This window comes from Chaetura pelagica, unplaced genomic scaffold, assembly GCF_000747805.2.
Source record: "Chaetura pelagica isolate M959 unplaced genomic scaffold, ChaPel_1.0 scaffold463, whole genome shotgun sequence".
Classification (NCBI taxonomy): Eukaryota; Metazoa; Chordata; class Aves; order Apodiformes; family Apodidae; genus Chaetura; species Chaetura pelagica.
The window spans coordinates 622,625-623,631 of record NW_009952816.1 but is presented as its reverse complement, the minus strand read 5'-3'; the positions used below and the strand labels follow the sequence as shown (position 1 = coordinate 623,631).

Genomic DNA, 1,007 nt, shown 5'->3' with positions numbered 1-1,007 from the left:
CAGCGAAATTCTCCAGGCCCTCAAGGACGATCCGGAAGAAGCCGAGTGATGGGCGTCCCCGTGGGAACGGCTGGAGGGGCCAGGGGGGTGGAAAGGGGGGCCCTGCTCATCCCCCTGCCCCCACTGCACCACCTCGGCAAGGTGGGCGCCGTCCCCCCGACCCCTTTTGTTGGGCGTGGGTTGGAAGGGGTAGAGAACCCCCCCTGGGAGCAGTGGGGTGCCCCCAGATCCTGAACAGTCCCCCTGTGGGGCTGGTTCCCATTCCTGGCTTTGCCAGGGATTTGTCCCAGGAAAACCACAACCCCCCATGCCAAGGGGGTGTCTTGGTTGGAGCCCCCCGTTGGGATGGGCAGTGCCTTTGCTGCCAGCTGGAGCCCCACGAGTAGCAAACCCCTGCAAAACCATCTGTGCTCCACAACGGCTCCAACACCCCACAAGTGCCCTTTCTCTGCTCATCCAAATATAAACCTGTCCCCCCCAAGCTGTAGCTCCTGTGGTGTCAACGGGCTTGTGTGTCACCCCAGTACCATCGCCTTGGCTTGGTCCCCCAGGACAGGGTGACAGGGGCCATGGGTCCTGTCTGGCTGCCCCTTGCATCCCCGTCCCCGCGCGCTGCTGACGCAGACCCCAGTGGGGTTTCAGAGGTTTATTGGCATTAAGCTTAAATCTGTTCCTAATTGACTGAAATGGAACCAAAATAAGGCTGGTTTGAATCAAAACCAGAGCAGGCACTGGGCAAACCCCAGCAGCCCCAAACCAGCCCCTGGGGCTCCCTGGGGGCAGGTCCCCCCCCTCACCCCTTTTCCCGTGTGCTCACACGTAGGTCCCCCAGGAGAAAAAAAAAAATCAGCCAAAATGTCTTCTGGGGGGGCTGCCCGGAGGGTGGGGGGGCCACCCGGGAAGCCCCCACTGCCCCTTTCATCCCAGAGGCTGCTCCAGCTGGTGGGGAAGGAGCAAAGCCTCTGCAGCCCCCCCGGCTGGGCGAGGCTGGAGGGTCCCCTCGCCTC

At 62.7% G+C, this 1,007-nt stretch overlaps 1 protein-coding gene across 1 annotated transcript in view; it reads right to left on the bottom strand.

Annotated features, from left to right (window-relative positions):
• Positions 1 to 20: 20 nt before the first annotated feature.
• The window catches only part of CRLF1 (cytokine receptor-like factor 1), a 5,913-nt gene continuing 4,926 nt past the window's right edge, over positions 21 to 1,007 (bottom strand). Inside the window, 1 exon segment of the mRNA XM_009995093.1 lies at positions 21 to 70. Coding sequence (XP_009993395.1) covers positions 21 to 70 — 50 coding nt within the window.